This window comes from Xiphias gladius, chromosome 11, assembly GCF_016859285.1.
Source record: "Xiphias gladius isolate SHS-SW01 ecotype Sanya breed wild chromosome 11, ASM1685928v1, whole genome shotgun sequence".
Classification (NCBI taxonomy): domain Eukaryota; kingdom Metazoa; phylum Chordata; class Actinopteri; order Istiophoriformes; family Xiphiidae; genus Xiphias; species Xiphias gladius.
Genome location: NC_053410.1, coordinates 15573437 through 15590879, shown reverse-complemented (window position 1 = coordinate 15590879; position 17443 = coordinate 15573437). Strand labels below are relative to the sequence as shown.

Genomic DNA, 17443 nt, shown 5'->3' with positions numbered 1-17443 from the left:
TTAAACTGATAAATGATACTAATATTATTAATTAGAGTTGCATTTGCTCCACAGTGAGATAAACACCTAAACCTGACATCATAAGGTGCTTGATACCCTCAGGAAGAAAATAAAGGGCCCTAAATATAATTTTTGGCCCTAGGCCCGCAGAGACTGGGGGGTGGCCCTGGGTGCCCTGGTAACATTGCACAATTCTGAGTGAGTTTTTGCAATGATTTGCTTGTTTAGTCTGGATAAATGTTGAAAAATATGGAAAAATGCCCATTTCTATTTACCAGAGTCCCAGATGATGCCCTTAAATGTTCTGGACCGACCAATGACCCAAAAACCAAATGCTTTCAATTTACAAGGATATAAAACATGAGAAAAGGAAATCCTAACATTTGAGAAGGTGGAACCTAAAACTGCATTGTCACTTGATAAATAAGGATTTATCAAATATAAAAACAGCAGGTGTCGATTGATTTTCTGTAGATTTAATCAGTTGAGTATCGACTAATCCAGGCAGTAGTTTTGAGTTCATGCCAACAACGTGTAAAGAACATACGGTCAATAGTTTATACGATATATGGGTGTGAAAGCGTATAAATGATTAACCAAGTACTGCAACTGTAAAAGAAGAGGAGAAAGTCACAAAATACCTGTGAAACTACATTTACTCAAATTCAGGTTAGGCTACGCTGGGGTAGGCTACTTGTACTTCACTTGAGTATTTTTCATTCAGGTGACGTGACAGCTTTAGTTACTAGTTAAATTGCAGATTTTAATTTTATATACAAAGCACATGACAATCTTATAAAATATGATGCACTGTATTATTAAATACAGTTATGATGCATTACAGCTTGAACTACCTGACTGTTTCTAAATTGTTGAATGAGCTCCATCTTCACAGTAAAATGCTACTTACACACTAAGGAATCAGTAATAATAATCTAAGATAGTACGTATATGATAGTATAACTGACATTTTTCTTCATAATGGTTACCCTTACTTTTGGTACTTTTAATTTTGCTGATAATACTCACATACTCTTATTTAAGATAGATTTTCAGTATTAGACTATTACTTTGCTTGTATTTTCACGGTGTGGTATTGCTACTTTTACTTAAGAAAAAAGTCTGAATACTTTCTCCACCTCTCTCAAATAGATCATAATGTTTCTTTGCACATAATGTTTCTATGTTCTCTAAAACTTGGGAAAATGTAAAAAAACAAACAAACAAAAAAAAACCCCACAAAAAGCACTCATGCAGTCTTCACATGCTTCGGGTTAATAATTTACAGGGACTGTAGCCAATTTCACTGTAATTAAAGGAGGGCAGAGATAGACTTGATTTCATCTTTTTGACTCTTTGCTTGTGTGTGTGTGTGTGTGTGTGTGTGTGTGTCGTTGCAACACACCGGGTCACCTCCTGGCTGTAACCCCGCTGCAGGGCAACGGGCCAGTCTGCCTGTTCCTCCCACTATTTTTCCACTGAGCGACAAGGCTGCACATTGTGCTCAGACCGGGCCAGTCAGCCAAGGTTACACAGCGGCTCGCTCTCTCTCTCTCTTCCCCCACCCCCCCCACCCCCCCCACCCCCCCCGCCTCTAAAGGTAGACAGTCCGCGGCACACAGCTGCATCTCCTCATCGCAACATTTCGCTCTCTGCCCGCCGCCACCGGACGCCGAGGGGTCTTTATGGTAAGGCTTTCTGCGCTATTATTTCGGGGGGAATGGAAGAACGTTGCGGCGCGCATGGCGCCTACCGGAGAGGCGATGCGTTGGGGTGATGCTGAAGCGGCTGACCTCCATAGTTACTGTAGCCTGGATGCGATCGACAGAGTGCCCATTTTTTATCCCTCTCTTGTTCTTTTATGAATTCCCTCTCTGGAAGTTTCAGTTATGAGATGAGAGGGTGATGTAATGAGATAGCCTCCGCCATCAGCTCAGCGCTCGCATCCCTCGACTTGGACTGGGAAGCGGACGGCTGTTTTTCTGCCGTACGGTGGGCTACAGTGCGTAAAGTGCAGTGTAGATTACACGTGTGACCCCGATGGAAAATTACCATTATACAATATTGTGGTCCAAATAAGCGGCGGGACGGAGTGTTACTCCAGCATTCAAGTACATTTGTCAGGCGTTCGCTGTGCTGCATGATCATCATAGTAACATTAAATAGTCCTCTAGAGACACAGCCAGCCTAATGCTGCAGAGTGTTTATATGTCGTTATTATACTCCACTGGGACAAAGTTATTAGAATTCCCCCTGGTGAAAACTTTTGTATGTTTGGTCACAGCACTGGCTGTGATTTTGCAATTTTGCACGTCTGAATGATGACATGCACAAAATAATGTTTTTAGGAAACTTCCGGAGATCCATTACAAATCTGAAATCCTAGAAATTAAAATAATATTATTTTGTTATTTTCCATATCTTGCTATTGATCTCTGTAGTATACTTACCTGTATATTACTTACCTGTAGCTACATATCTGTGTGTATATATAGATCCACTGCATAGTTATTCTTAGTATTGACCTATGCAATTGCAATGACACACCTTGCTATACCAACAGAAGATAATGTACAGCATATACTGGACTTGCACTAAGCATGTACAGAATATTATCATTATGTATATTCAGAGTTAGAGATGGAGATCAGTTTTTGGTTTTAGTTTGTCTTCTAGCAAAGATTTCTTTTATGTTTGTTTTGTGCTACTTATCTATCTATCTATCTATCTATCTATCTATCTATCTATACACTTAACAGAGGTGGACGATGTGACTAAAACCTCGTTCATGGTATATGTATTTTTATATTTGCAATATCGATATATGATATATTGAAGTATATGGAAATGCGATAAAGAAAATTATGATAAAATAATATTTATCCGTTTAGGTATGAAAATGTTATCCATACGAGTATGCATACTGTATCTGGTTATGAACAGATACAGTATGCATACATACATGCAACAAATAAAGGTACATTATCACGCTAATGCAAAAATCATAAAAAATCCATTATGACGATGACACAATCCAGCTCAGTGATTTGCAACACTGCCCACAATGGCCTAATACACCCAGGGATTTTAAAAGGACACATGAAGAAGTATAAATAGTATTGCAAAATCTCTTGCAACAGACACATTCATTATTGTTGCATAGCTGCATCCTTATATTGCCCAACACTAACTCTCAAAGCAAATTAGCCTGTTTGAATAAATAATTATCAACTGCAGGGATGAAACCACGGTGTATTTCTGACCAAAGTCACAATGATGCATTAGTGTTTCGGGAAGATCCAGCTCTTCCTTTGATGGTTGAGGCATATTTTGCAAGGCTCCAGCTTGTACCTAAGAAAGACTCATTGACGGGCTGCTAACATGGATTCCTGTTGTGGCTCATCATGCTGTGATTAAGGCCTTGCAGATTATCATGTTTTGGTGCCGCCTAATACATCTCTGATAATCAGAGCACGCACATTACTGTAGTGGGGTTGATCAGAATAAGCCATATTTAGTTCCAGCAGATAAGTGATTATGGACAAATGCAACTATCAGTAATATGCGATTTGTTGCCTGGGCAGCAATTCATCCCAACATGCAGGGTTTGAAAAAGCATAACTTTTGATTTCTATTTATCCGCACAGAAACTCCTTGGCAAACTAGTATACACATTGCACAATGTTTATGAGGACATTTTTGAGAAATGACTCTCATTACACAGTACACATTTGTTCCTTGTAAGCTATTGTAAAACTCCGATGATAAATAATAGAACAATTATTTAAATGAGTTTAAGTGAATACTTCTACTTTTTTACGGATTTTTAAAAATGTATTGAATGTATGTCAACAAAGTCACTGACATGCCCCCTCAGTTCTATTAGTCCTATTTCAATATCTTGTGACTGTATATAAGAGCCGCATGCAGACTGAATTGAGTTGCTTCAGCTAAATTTGATAGATCTACTCACATCTCTGTCTGTACAGTCCAAGGTTAATCTGTTAAACCGTAAAGCAGGGTTTTACTTTGACCTCAGACATACACAAGAATGACTTGAACCAAAAGATTGTAACCCGATTACATATTATCTGAATTTTTTTTTCAGGAATGTGTGTCTTTGTTTGCCAATGTACAGACGTTCACATGGCCCTCCATTACACAAAATATAAGAGCCACAATGTCTCACATCTGAAGGAGGCACACATGCACAGAGCAGACTAGAGTCCATATTTTGTCTTGTGTTATGTTTCCAGCTGTAGATGCAGGTGGAAAGACTGTCCAGTGGTGCAACAGTCTGTGACGTAACAGGATGGAAATGAATGTATAGCTCGGAAGCACGTCAATGGAAATAGAGAACGCAGACATGCTGCGACTTCCAAAGCTGTGAGGAGGCACTTTGTGCAAAGCCTTAGGTGATACTTCAGGGTCTTGCAAACGATATAAAGGCCTGCAGGACTGTGTTAATACCTCTGGGGAAGAAAGAGTTTGTGTCTGAGAGTTATCAGGTTTGCAGCGAGACAGGCAGCCGCAGGGATTTGTACAGCTTTTGCTCGGCAGAGTAAATAATCTCGTCGCAACTTTATATGTACGTTAAAAACCAGAATGTTTATTTTGTCTGTAGAGGTTCACCTGATATTGTTACAGAGTTGTAAGGTTTTGTTTGAGAAAACTCCATCAGCGCTGCAACACAATATGACTTTAAATATTTTTGAAAATGTCCTCTATTGTAAAAACGTGCCTGTGCAACTCAAGATGTTTGTTTAGGCTTAGATTTTAGTGAGAATATTCCCTGCAGGTTGATGATTCATCAGTAGGGAGTAGGCAAACAGGTTTGAGAACGGAACCTGGTTATAACAACTTAAAACGCATTTGCCGAAAGAAAAATTGTCCAACTGTGAACATCAAGATATTCATACTGTCATGTAAGTGGTCTTCTGTTTTATATCACTGGGCTGATCTGACTGTCAGAAGCAGAGCAGTGAAATCAAATATTATATTGTAAATTACATATTCTGTTTATGGAAAAATACAGAGAAAACAATCACTCCTCAACTTTTCCCTGACAGGCAGCTGTTTATATCAGGATGGACACACCAACCATGTGTTTGAAACACTCACAAAAGATTGCGCGATCATCAGATGCAAACAATAATGCACCACCACCACAATCTGACAGCTTTGGCAAGAGAAAATGCACAAAGTAAATGTAGCAGCACTGCCAGGTCCAGACAAGATTCTGCGATTATTATTGTTGGAGCACATTAGGGCTAATAAATCTACACAATTTGGCATCCCCATTGCCTTCAACAGTCTAAAAGCCAGAGAGTCACTCTACAGCAGTCTTAACTGTACAGTGATGTGGTTATCTTCGGTGCACACCTGCCTGCTGGCTGTTTGTTTTGTGTTCCAGAGGGAGAAGTGGCCACATTTGATCTGCTTTCTGAAACTACAGGGATGTGAAGGATCAGTTATTGGGACATGGGGTATATTAGAGAGAGAGAGAGGATGGATAGGCTGGAGCACAAACAGACATGAAAACAAGGCAAAAGACACAGTTATCGAGTACAGATTTGTAAAGACAGTAACACTAGACCAATACCAGACTAATGACTGCCTAACATCCGCGGTAAGAAAGAGAGATAGGATTTCAGCTGCTGTCTTGTGTGGTTATGATGGGCATGTATTGAAATTGACAACCTTGAGTTACGTCCTGTTATTAAAACACCACTTAGACTTCAATATTATTTCCAAATGACTGTCGTTATGATCACTATTCAAGCCCTCTTTTTAGGCAGATTAATCAAGCTTATCATACTTCAAACTGCATTCATAAATATTTTTTTATACAAACAACTGGTCAAATGACTATGTGTTATGTAGAATATGTCAGTCAAAGTGGCAAATCACACGCAATTCTCGCTTGACTCAGCATTCCCCTGAGCTCTATGGAGCATTTTAATTTCTTTCAACTCATTGTTTTGATATGACAGGATTGGATGTAAAACCATTATTTAATGGATGTTGTGTTGGCTCTCATTATGCATGCTGTTTTTAGGTGACAAATGGATACCTTCAATCATAAACTGAACACTTACATAGAGTCATGGATGGGTCCCAGAGGTAAGTCAAGTTTATATTGTAATCTTGGTTGCTGATGTCAAATGCATTGCTCTTGTTTGATTTCCAGTTGTTACAAAGACTGTAATAACTGCAAAAACCCAGCAGAGTACTACAGTTGAAATAAAAGTGAGGGTAAACATTATCTGCAACTGTTGACCTAGGTCGTTTATTAAACGCTGTACACATTGCTTGGACTTTTACAAGAATTCTGCTATGGTTTTTCACCTTCTTACTTCTAACCTTTTGAGGTATCGAGCAAACATTGCTCAGTGCGCACTACTACTACGGCAGTCACCTCTCAAGTTCATCTGCTGTTACCTGTGAGACAACCTTACCGGCCTCCCCATGATCTAGCAGTAAAAATTGGCCTCTTTATCTCCATATTTCAGATCAGCGGGTGAGGGGGTGGCTACTGCTGGACAACTACCCACCAACCTTTGCACTCACAGTCATGTACCTTCTGATCGTATGGATGGGGCCCAAGTACATGAAACACAGGCAGCCGTACTCCTGCAGAGGCTTCCTGGTGCTCTACAATCTGGGCCTCACGCTCTTGTCCTTCTACATGTTCTATGAGGTAAACAGACTGCTCGACACTGAGCGATGTGTCGAAATAGGCCAAAGCGATCACTGCGACGTCACACTGCAGTCAGATTATAAAAAAAAAAAAAAAGAAGAAGAAGAGGAAATTGACCTGAACCAGAGCTGCATACTCACTAAAACTCTAGTGTGTGAATGGGACCAGATATGTTTAATTAAAGTACAGAATAATTTGAGATTTTGACAAGGCTTATTAACCGTCTTGCCAGAGTTAGATGAGAAGATTGGTACCACTCTGGTGTGTACACTAAATATAAGTTTCACTTTAGATCTTGTTGCCTTCCAGTCTAGCTGTGTCCCCGTTTCCAGTCTCCATGCTAAGAAAAGCTATGCAACTGCTGGCTGTAGCCTTATATTTAACGTACAGATAGCAAGAAAGAAAACAAGCATGTTTCAGAAAATGTCAAGCTCGTCCTTATACATTGTTACATAAGATTACCCTAGCATAAAGAAACAAAACACCAAGACATAAGACCACAACTTGATTTAGTTGTTTTCTTTATAATTCAGTTTAAGTACAGAATAAAAACAAACAAGTTGTTAGTTTAATAATTAGTTAGTTGATTTTGTTACCTACGGACAAAACCAGGCTAGCTCCACTTCCAGTCTTATTGCTAAGCTAACTGGCTGCTGGCTGTAGCTACATATTTACAAGACATATAACTATAACAGTGGCATCAATCTTCTCATCTAACTAGTAGTATACCTAATAGTATTTCCCAAAATTGTCAAACTATTTCTCTAACACTTGACTCTGAGTAGACGGGGGCCTGTTGCTGCTGGCGTCTCTCACTGAAAGCTACCATGACAGACAATGCTATCAGGGAGTGAGAGGGACACAGCTGGACGCTGACAGGCTCATTGTTTCAGCCATCAAATCCCTCATATACCCTCACAGACAACAGCACAGCCACCTATTGTTTGCTGGAAAACTGCTTTTTTATAAACAGCTGACTAAATAACTGAAATTGATAGATCCTCTGGGTTAAACAAACGTCGAATTGCATTATTACTTGGCAAGGTGGCAGAGTCTGAGCTGCAATTGCTGTTTAAGTTGTGGCAGTAGTGCCCAGCCTTCACTTATCATAGAGATAGTATCTGTTGTTCAGTGTACCTGTGAACACCAGGATGTTAGGACCAGACATTATGTTTTAGTGCCCGTGTACGTCTGAAGAGGCTGTCCTCTCCTCCACATCCAGCTGGCAGAACAAGCGTCTTGTCTCTCTGTCTGCATTGCATAAGGCCCCAGTAGACTGTTGTCTGCGTGATTCATTAAACCCTGTACTCTGTCCATGGCCTGGCCATGGAGTGAGCTTTTGACAGTCCAAAATCAATACCACCTGATGTGACTCAAAGTACAGGGCAGTTTTGTTCTGGTCAACTTTCCAGGGTACAGTATAATGATTGTGACTAAAACTGATTCTAATTAACACTACTGTAGGTCTGAGGAAATAATCAAGGAGGTATATCAGGTTAGTTGGAGGATGATGTCTGTGCACATATGATACAATATTTAATGTTCAAAAAGGTCGTTCTGTTGCTGATTTTTAACTGATGCCAGTTTCCGGGCTATTGTTAGCCAGTAAACCTTTTACAGCAGCAGAAAACGACGGTGGGTCTATATTGCTTTGGTTAATCGGCATTAAACCATGCCATATATGTGCATTTGAATATTTATTTTTTAAAGGGGCACGTCACCTATTATACACATAGAGATTAGTTTACTTATCACACAGAGTACCTTTCAGCCTGTGAACACCGTCGTATGATATCTTTTGTGTCTCTTGTGAAGTCTAAGAAAAAAACCCTGATGACTTGAACTTGGAGAATTCAAATTTAAAATAGAAAGTCTGTGTTACATCTCTAACTAAAGATGCTGATATCCTTGCTTTTAATTTGTCCAACATACACTTCTGGGTGGCATGGTCTGTGTGTAATTTTTGTATCTTGTGCTCTGTGGTGTCCTTTAGTTTTGGCATTGTATGCATGTTGGAATTGTGAAGGGACTTCAAATGGTAAAATTTATGTTAATATTACACACGGTCCCTATAAAAAATTGTATAAATAACCAAGTTGCCTTACAGGATGCGGGAGATGCGTCGTTTTGGAGCTGGATCCATACTACAGACTAAAAGTCAGGATATCTTGGCCTTTGCTGTATAAAATTTAACCAGTACCACTTAACTATGCAAAATTATAGGGAACATATATAGTCACAGGTGCACAGGTGTGCAGTCTTAGATAGTTACTATTGACTATTCCATTTAGAAATTCCTGTATGTCCAATTTCATTAGTCTACCTGTGTGTAAAAATGCTTTAAAATCATCAGATTAATTACTTACAACACACTCTGAGATAATATCATGTTCTAAAAATCACCCAAAGACCTTTAAACATCATGTCATTCTTTATGTTGTAATGGCAGGGTGAACGCAGGGTGTTTTTAAGTTTAACTATATTTATAACCACCGTCAGCAGCTAAAGATCCTTCACCACAATCTGACCACAAACAGATATGTGACCATATCTGGTTATCCGACTTGCTATCTGTCTCGGAATTTGGTAGTGCATATGTTTATTACCTATAGGGAAGGGAAAGTCACATTTTACGGCACCGTATCTTTCGGGTTTCACTCTTACATTGTATTTGTGCAGTGCAGTGTCTGTGTGTGTTGCATATATATTTAAGGTAAAATCCAAATCCAAAATCATCATTCATCTTAATGGCTTTTTCCTCAGCTTGTTACTGCTGTTTGGCATGGTGGCTACAACTTCTACTGCCAGGACACGCACAGTGCACAGGAAATGGATAATAAGGTGAGTCAGTCAGACGTACACTGCAAAACCATTTTATGTTTATTGCTCGGGATGGTTTTCCCTATAATCACGTCTGACATAATTTCATTAAAGTATATGATTTCCCATTCCGTCTACTGAAAGTACAAACAGGACAGTAAGGGTATAAATACCATTTATTACAGGACAGCTAGAATATATATATATATAGATATATTTATATAATGTTAGGCAAAATGTGAGGTTTTTTTTACATACAGATCCACTGCTCTGATTTGTATGGGCGAGTACCTGCAAATCCCATCAGATAAACTGCAGAGACGGAGTCAATTTAATCCGACTCTTGTCATCATGATAACTGTCCCTGCTGAGCTCTGCAGTGGAGGTGAAAACAAGGCAGACAGTGAAATGTGCGCAGCTTTGCAGTTCTGCAGTGCTTAAATAAAAAGTTTTGTCACTGCTACAGATAGTTAAATTGCTTTATGACTCATCCTGAACTTTCAAGGGCCTTCGGGACAGATATCTATTTATCACCTTGCATTAATAAATAGTGTCTTTGGGAATTTGGAAGAGCTTTTGCACTGTATTTTTATGATTGGCTGTCTAATATTTTATCTCTATACTGTATATCGGTCTTTTCAGAATATACAGGAAGTTTTTCTTTTGTTTTTCTCCCATCTTTAACCATTTTTGTTTTGCTGTGTCTCCTCTCAGATCATAAACGTCCTGTGGTGGTACTACTTCTCCAAGCTCATCGAGTTCATGGACACGTTTTTCTTCATACTACGAAAGAATAATCATCAGATCACATTTCTTCACATCTACCACCACGCTACCATGCTGAACATCTGGTGGTTCGTTATGAACTGGATACCCTGTGGCCATTGTGAGTGTTTTACCACAACTTTGCCCTCCAGTGACCCAAATCATTCCAGTTACCATCTTTACTGTTTGGGCTCACAGCGAGCTAAATAATTCAAGTGCTCTAATGTTAAACCCATTAGCCCTGAAAAGCGCCTGTTTTCTCCACAAAGCCTTAAAGGACACAAAGTGACACTTATTGACCTGAACACTGCCGCACTGTGTAACATACTTTTTTGTGCCTTACCATTGAAGAAAGCAGCACAGCACTCTGCAAGTTATAAGGTCTTAAACTGAAAATCACTTCAGATACGCTGTTAACTGTTGACTTTATAAACATGTTTCATTATTTATCAGTTCACTATATTATTTCTGAATTGCTTTACTGTTAATGGCTTCTATTGATTTTACATGAAAATTATAGTATTGGTTTGAAAACGAGCAAACTAATAAAAAGTTTGTTATTCCCTGTATGATCATTGCTCTCCTGAATGCCTGTCACTTGACATTCGCTGTTACTGCTCTCTGTAGATGAATAACTTCTCAGGTCTCTCTTTTGTGTCTGCTCAGCATACTTCGGTGCGTCCCTGAACAGCTTCGTCCACGTTGTGATGTATTCTTACTACGGCCTCTCAGCCATCCCAGCCATGCGGCCGTACCTTTGGTGGAAGAGATACATCACACAGTTACAGCTGGTGGGTTCATCCTGTAGTTTCTTCCCAGCGGTGGAGGAAGTACTCAGATCCTTCACTTAAGTAAAAGTAGCAGTGCCACAGTATTAAAAATACTCCATTACTAGTAAAAGTCTAGATTCAAAAGCTTATTTAAGTAAAATTACAAAAGTATGGTCAGCAAAATGTACTGAAAATATCTAAAATAAAAGTACTCATTATACAGAAAAGTGGCCAATTTGATGGTCATGTATTATACATACATACACTAATTATTACAGTTGTATTAATGTCTAAGTTGCCTTTTACTAATGTAGTTGGTCGAGGAGGAGCAAAGTTTAACTATTATTAATCTGCAAAACAACCAATCTCATGAAGATATTTCTGAATATAATTACGTTCTCAAAATCTTATTTTCTTAAAAGAAGTTGCTCTTAAAAGGAGAATCTGTAGCTTGAAATGAGAATGAGTGAGGCAGGTCACTGAGATGTTCACTTTTATTAAAGAAAATAAGAATGTTAGGACTCAATTAAATACTGAAATGACTTGATAAGAAGGAGATTTTGTGAAGCGAACACTGTATTTTATAAGCAAATTGTATGTTTTGTACTGTAACTGTAAAGTAACTAGTTACTGTAGTTGTCAAATAAATGTAAGTAAAACGTACAATATTTGCCTTTTAAATGTAGGGGAGTAGCATGAAATGGAAAGTCAAGTACAAATACATCAAAATTGTACTTAAGTACAGTACTTGAGTAAATATATTTAATCACTTTCCACCACTGTTTCTTCCTTTGTTTCTGTCAGCCTCCTTAGCTCATGTGTGTAAAAAAGCTGTATGAAAATGTATTTTCAGTCTTCATCCTTTGGATTATATGTGATTATAGTTATATTCACTTTACATTGTGGAGCTGATGTTGCTATTTAGATCTTGGACTTATTTTCTGCAGCACCCTCTTTAGCTTTTACACACTGCAGACATTTTTACCATCCGTTTAAGATATTTTAGGCCCTAGATCAATATAACCTTTGTATAGGCTCTCTGTGTCACCTTCTCACTCTGGTATGTGTCTGCATCTGTGTGTCGTGTTTCCTCAACAGATCCAGTTCTTTTTAACCATGTCCCAGACTATGTGTGCAGTCATATGGCCTTGTGGCTTCCCCATGGGTTGGCTGTACTTCCAAATAAGTTACATGGTCACGCTCATTATCCTTTTCTCAAACTTCTACATTCAGGTCAGTTGTTTTTCCATTTAAAGTGGTAATGAATGGCTTTAAATGATAAGTCTGGTGATATTTTGTCAGTGTATCTAAAGCCTGATGTATCTTATTGCTCTGTGCAAGCTCCATTGTTGACCAACAATGGAGTGTTCATGTTCATTAGCATGAACATGAGCACTGTAGTTTATTTTGAGTCGATCCCACAGGCACTGTCCTGCAGCCATAAATACTTGTACTCACTGAAACACCAAGTGTGTATTCACCCATGGTTGAAAATAGACCCCAAAAACTGCAACATGTCCTCCTGTTTGAGTAACATTTGCATTAAACTACAGTACCTAGATGTTTCAGAAAATTACTAAGCAAGTTAAACTATATATTTGTGATCTATTTTGAAAAGATGTGTATATTGCATTATTTGTTTTTAGTATTTTCAGGAAAATATGTCGACTAAAACCCAATGCTATCCTTCATGTTATGAATAAAGCTGTATATTTGTCTTTTTATATAGATAAAAACAAAATTTGGTGAACTATTTCTGTTGGTGCTAGCAGGCCTTTTGGGTTTAACATCTGCGTATGTTACATTTTGCTTACAGCCCATCTGATACTGGAGTTTGAGGCCGATACTGATATTGATATTAGAGAGTTTAAAAACTCTGATAATGACAAATTGGCAAAAAATATATATATTTTTTTGTCTTTCATTAATTACATTTAATGGTGAAGTAACCTTACTCAATTTTCCATTCTAACATTATGTGTAATAACATGTTCTCCTTGCCTCTCTTTCACTCACACAAGACGTACAAGAAGCACAGTGGCTCTCTAAAGAAGGAGCACCAGAATGGCTCTCCTGTATCAACAAATGGACATGCAAATGGGACGCCATCTATGGAGCATACTGCACATAAGAAACTGAGGGTGGATTGACATTTGAGAAACCGTCACTCAATGCTCACTGTAGCGTGTTAGCTAATGCTGCTAGGAGGTATATGTATCTTCTTATCTAGAATAGTCTAGCATTCACTTGAGATGAAATAAGCCATAGCCACATATATCCAGAGACTTTCCATGTTTTTGCACACACTGCTACTCATGGTATTGAATAATGAAATTAATCTAGTTAAAGGAGAAGAGTATTGTAGTATGGTTGACGCTGCACAATATTTCCTCCCCCGCCCTCTAGAGGAAATTCATTCCAAAGCGAAAATCTCTTTCTTGCTGCCAGCAAACAAATACATGATTTGGCTCATTCAAGGATGCTTTACACGCAAAGGTCCAAAGATGAAAGCTCCAGTGGGTGTGTTGGCAGCTGAGGGTTTCATTACAGTCAGTTGCGTCAACCCAAGGGACAATTAAGACAACACAGTGCTTACTATGGTCCTTAATGTGCAACTAGAGCATGCATCTTGTGTCTTGCTTTATCTAACTCCTGCCTTTGCTCTTACGTAACCCTAAATTTTGCCCTGTGTGATACTGTAATGCATTCTTATTGGCAGGTAGAAACAGTAGAAGTTGCAGCACAGGGTCTCCAATTTGGAATATTTAGCCATCCAACCAAAGCATAACCAAAGCATTCATATTTGTTCATATTTAAACCAGTTTAAGACACAAAGTTACAGGGCTGTTGTTGTGTTTTATGAGCACAATTTAAAGTCCTGACATCTGTTTTTCTCCTTTCACACTGTGTTGTATCTACTGCAGCAGTAAATGCTGTCAGAACTTGAATTCACTGATTTGAATTAATTGAGGCAATGGCCATGGTGTCTGCAGTGCAACTGCTTTTTGGTAACTATTTAGGTATCGAATTTATTGAGACAGTATAATCGTACTGTATAGTTCAGCACTAAATACTCACATACATGATATCCAGGAAATAGTTTTTAATATATAGTTGAGAATGAAAGTTCACTATTGACCATGGGAACAGCAGTTAGAAAAACAATCTCACCACAAGGTCCGTTTAGTAGATGCTCTGGAGCTTTTGCTTGTCACATTATCTTTGTCAACACATGGATTGTGCACAGGTTTTCATGAGAATTCGTTAACATGCTCAGAAAAATGGAAATGTAAACCCCATCTTCTGAGGAAGATCATGTGATACAATCATAAGCTCGAGAACAGCTACTAAATGGACCTCGTAGTGGAATTGTTTTGTCGAGTATTCTTATAGTTATTTTTTATTTTGAGTCTATACATAAATAGGGTGCCTTCTGGACCAGTTGATTGGTTTCTAATGCAGCATTTCGCATCTTTTCAATATGCTATCACCAGACTCATGTTGGTCCATTTCAGGTCCATGTGTCAAACTTCCTTCTCAAATCCTGTGCCTGACTCTGTATTTTTCTTTTTTTCAAATCACCAAATGTCCTAAATTATCATTCCTAACAACTGGCACATACTAAAGGCATCAGTGATGTTTATCTGAGGTTAAAGGAATAGTTGGGAAATGCTTGTTGCTGAGAGTTAGCTGAGAAGATCAATGCCACTCTCGTGTCTGTATGATATGAAGCTGGAGCCAGCATCTGGTTAGCTTAGCTAAGCATAAAGACCGGAATCGGCAGAAAACAGGTAGCCTAGCTCTGTCCAAAGGTAACCGACCAACCGAAACCTGTAAAGCTAAATTTAAATCTTGTTACCTTTGGACAGAGCCGGGCTAGCCTTTTCCCCCGTTTCCAGTCTTTCTGCTAGGCTTAGCTAAGCAGATGCTGGCTGTAGCCTCACTTGGCGTGCCGACTTGAGAGTGGTATCTTCTCAACTATGGCTCGGCAAGAAAGCACACAAGTATATTTACCAAAATGTCAAACTATTCCTTAAATATTCTCCACAAAAAAAAGAACTGTTTAAAAAAATCATTAACAAGATTTTTTGTGAAGTAAAAACAACATTTTTTGTGTGGAAAGAAGGTAGTAGCGATGCAACTATTTATTCCTTTTTGTTCCTTATGTTAATGTTATTTTCCTCTTACCATTGTCAAGGGCCTGTTGTACACAGTAAATGCTGGTAAAGAAAGCAAAGGAACAAAGATGTTTGAATCCTGAACTGTAAATCTGACATTGTCGCTGTAGAGCACTGCTGAGTCGCTCTACCATGCTGATTCAGTGTAATGAGGTACTGTATGGCCTTAACAACTGAATGAGCATGACATGTTGCTCAAATGTATAGGTGACCTAGATTCATGTTCACTGCATCAGAAATTAGTGTTAAAATCTGAATAATACATACAAAGGCCACAGTTTCTCTACATGATGAATCCAGTCCACAGATATCTGCCGATTACACAAAACCGTTTTAACAAGCATTAACCATATCTACTGAAATTTTAGTATATTTCATGTTTTTTTCATTTCTAGCTACACTCTTATCACTGTTATAGTACCGCTGTTGTGCAAGGTGATAGGTGAAGGTAACAGGGTTTAGATATTTATATATTTAAAGGCAGGATTAGCATGAAATTACTCCCCAACTGATAAAGGCCAAGGAAGCATACAGGTGTGAGATATTACATACATTTTATAAACTGTTAAAATCAATAGATACATTTTCTGAGATCTGGGGTAAAGCTGGGTTAACTGGGTTGTGACTCGTGCTTTACTCAAACACATTAAAAACAAACTGAGATTGTAATCCTGCTGGCTTTCCTTCCTTGAAAATGATGTAAATGCTACAAATGATATTGCTTGAAGTTTAAAAAAAAAATGTTGGTAGGGCAACAGAGTTGATTATCCACTGAGCCTTATACAAATTTAGAATTTTAATTCTATCAATTTAATGGTTCGTGACAATATTTACCAGCCATGCTTTGAGTTTCATGCTATGTTAGCAAGCCAACACGCTAAACGAAAATGCAGAACATGCTAAAAATGATACCTGCTAAACATCAGCATGTTAGCATTGTCATGCTTAGCATTTCGCTGAAACCATTGCATGGCTGTAGACTTGTTATTGAATTTTAATGAATATGATGTGAGGCAGATTTTTTTTTAATAATAACAACTGGCTCTAATAAATGAAATATACTATAATGTCAATTGTGCTCTATCAAAGTAATATAGAATAATTTAGGGAAGCTTTTCGAATGAAAGTGTCAACAAATGTTTCACAAAATGTTGTTAAAGATTTGAGAGCTATGCAGAAATGCACCCAAAAAAGACTTTTACTGTAGGTAAACATAATTCAAATATTATTATCAAGTCAAACAAGAATAAAATTATAAACCTTCACCACATTTGCAAAAAATCTATATAATTTCACTTTACTATGTGTATTGCCACTCTACTGCAACATATTTGCATTTAGTAAAATTACGATATGTGAATGTTAACATAGGTTTGGGGGGGAAAGCATTCCTAAAGCCCATTCCTACTTTGGTTATTTTCTCAGGTGATGAAATGTCTTAATAAATATTAAGTGTTTATATAGAAAAGTAAGGTTTTTCATTTTTTTCATTTCCAAATGTTGTAAACAAATCAGATGTAATACAGGTTAGAGGAGGACAGATGCTCTCCAAATTTAATAATTTGGGATTTTCAAGAGTGTAATATTGAATAAAAAAAATAGTAATACAGTTTCCCCCGAAAAAATACTTTGAGCCTTCTTTCTATGTCACTACTTCAATATTTAAAAAAACAAATTATTCATTTGTATTCATTTGTTGTTTTTTTTGCTCCCAATCCTTGTGAAACCCATCTTTTGCAATACTGCTGTAGTGCTCATAGGTCTTAACACCTGGTTACTGTAGCTACTAGTCAGTGTCATCATCCACTGATGGTGAAAATGTTTTTGCTGACAGATTAAATTCATAGATTGGCAGGTATAATACTGGCTTAATGTTTTACTGTAACACCAGTGGTTCAAACAAACGTGCTGAAAAGCTTTGAATCATTATACTTCTTTATAGAAATGACAGCAGCTTTGTAGTTCCACCTAAAATGAAACATAAATTGGCAAAATAAAATATAAAAAACTAATGTTTTCTGTCTCCTTTGTGTTTTTTACTTTATTTTTTTCTTGGTCCATTGGTAAGTGCTCCCTCTCGGGGGATGGAGGTTGATGTTAGGATGTTGTGAGCAAACACGTTTGACTTCAGAGAGAAGATGTGAAGGGGAAGGGGACAAAACCGAATTTTTTCACCTACACGTGAACCTTTTCTAAATAAAACAGAGTTT

At 38.0% G+C, this 17443-nt stretch overlaps 1 protein-coding gene across 3 annotated transcripts; it reads left to right on the top strand.

Moving 5' to 3' along the window:
* Window positions 1-1597: 1597 nt before the first annotated feature.
* On the top strand, window positions 1598-17215 carry elovl5 (ELOVL fatty acid elongase 5). Of its 3 annotated transcripts, none has more exons than XM_040138434.1 (8): window positions 1598-1688; window positions 6059-6123; window positions 6513-6700; window positions 9464-9541; window positions 10235-10406; window positions 10952-11076; window positions 12154-12288; window positions 13077-17215. In XM_040138434.1, exons 2-8 carry the CDS (start codon window positions 6066-6068, stop codon window positions 13203-13205), a joined length of 885 nt encoding a protein of 294 aa, XP_039994368.1. In that variant the 5' UTR covers window positions 1598-1688; window positions 6059-6065; the 3' UTR covers window positions 13206-17215. The 3 variants fall into 3 exon arrangements, with proteins under 3 accessions (XP_039994368.1, XP_039994367.1, XP_039994369.1); XM_040138433.1 differs by having other exon boundaries at window positions 1607-1688; window positions 4257-6123; XM_040138435.1 differs by lacking the exon at window positions 1598-1688 and adding an exon at window positions 2731-4415.
* Window positions 17216-17443: the final 228 nt, after the last annotated feature.